We start from the raw sequence: 1,563 nt of genomic DNA, 5'->3' as shown, positions 1-1,563 counted from the left end.
TGCTACTACTACTATTATGATCAGTCACCATCACATTAGGTCTCGTACAATCCTACTCCACTTCTTCTTCTTCTTGTTGTTGTTCATCACACCATACAATAGGATAAGTCTGAGTCATCTTCCATCCCATCCATACTAACAATAATACCAATACCATACATTATTATTATTAATTATTATTATTACCTCCCCAACATATGATAACAAACTTAAGACCATCCCAAGTACGTTGACCTTGCCTTAATGACCATTCCTTATCAGTAAATGGTATTAATTCCTTCATCCTATCAACTGTATTATTAGGACGATAATCACTACCATCAGGCCCTTCATACCTATAATACTACTACTACTACTCCTGACTGTTGTTGTTGTTATTATTACCATCTTCCAATATGTAGTGTACCTCTGGCCTGTTGTCTTCTCCAATCAATTGATGGTTTCCTATACTTTTGTGATGGTATAAAACGTTGTTCTATATTATCCTTATAGGTAATATACCTTTCTTGAAAGGCTTTATGTTTATTAATACCTTTTTCGAATATATTATTATCATTCCTAATCTTAATAAGTTTATATTCATCAGGTATCATAGCCCATATCTTATCCTTATACCCAGGGAATAATTGTTCAGCCATAGATGATGAACCACCACCACTCAGATTACCACGTGATACTTTCAACATACACGATAAGACGAAGGAGGAGGAGGAAAAGAACAAATGAGAAAAATGCCCACTACTACCACCATTATCACCACCACCTTAACTTATCGATCACACGGGCGAGCGCTTACGGTTACGACTACGGCTCCGCCCGAATTTAGCCAAACCCGATTTTAACCAACTAAAAATCGCGCGCCATTATAATCTATTAATATATATATTGGCATTATTTTACCCAATCGCTTGGGGAACGTTGAAGCAATAACAGGTCGCCATGGAGAACACTTAAAAAGTTCTTGTTATGTAGAGTGTATGGTTCAGTGGTTAAGTTTCGTGTTTGTAAGTGCAACGGTATAGGGTTCGAACCAAAGCACTATACTTTTAATTATTTCAGAGCTTAAATTGGGCTTTCCAGCCGCTCGAAGCAATGAATCGTTTCAAACTAGATAACTACGTAAATGAATAATGAAATACTAGTCCACTCCTGCTGCAGGAGTCCTGCACCTATATTACAGCAATAATCTACTAGTTGGCAATTGGCAACTGCCCGGTAAGTCCGTCGCGCTAGCAATTCCCAAGATTATTCGCGTGTCTACTTCCAATACTTTTCGCTAGAGATTTGTGTGATGTGAACTTCACATTGTGAAGTAGGCGCATTGTCCCAGCGACGGTCGCTGAGGGACCTACCCGCGTTGTACGACACTGTCGTTACTGTCGTAGCGACAGTATTATGATAATGTGAACGTGTATTGTTAATAGCGCATTATTAATAAGTTATTAATTGACACTGTAAAAACGCGACTCGTTCAAGAAGATAAAAATGACATTTGCGATTGATCTCAGATGATACAGTATGCGGACTCCTAACTAAAGATCTCAGTCTCACTACCAGTCTCTA

At 38.3% G+C, this 1,563-nt stretch overlaps 1 protein-coding gene across 1 annotated transcript; it reads right to left on the bottom strand.

Moving 5' to 3' along the window:
* Positions 1 to 384: 384 nt before the first annotated feature.
* Pmar_PMAR018251 (hypothetical protein) lies at positions 385 to 638 on the bottom strand (the record flags this gene model as incomplete). The annotated part of the gene is made up of 1 exon (XM_002781544.1): positions 385 to 638. A coding segment is annotated over one exon (254 nt), but the record flags the coding sequence as incomplete, so codon positions are not given.
* Positions 639 to 1,563: the final 925 nt, after the last annotated feature.

This window comes from Perkinsus marinus (genome assembly GCF_000006405.1).
Source record: "Perkinsus marinus ATCC 50983 genomic scaffold scf_1104296941856, whole genome shotgun sequence".
NCBI classification, from domain to species: domain Eukaryota; phylum Perkinsozoa; order Perkinsida; family Perkinsidae; genus Perkinsus; species Perkinsus marinus.
Note: the sequence above shows the minus strand (reverse complement) of the source record. Positions and strands in the feature narration are given on the sequence as shown.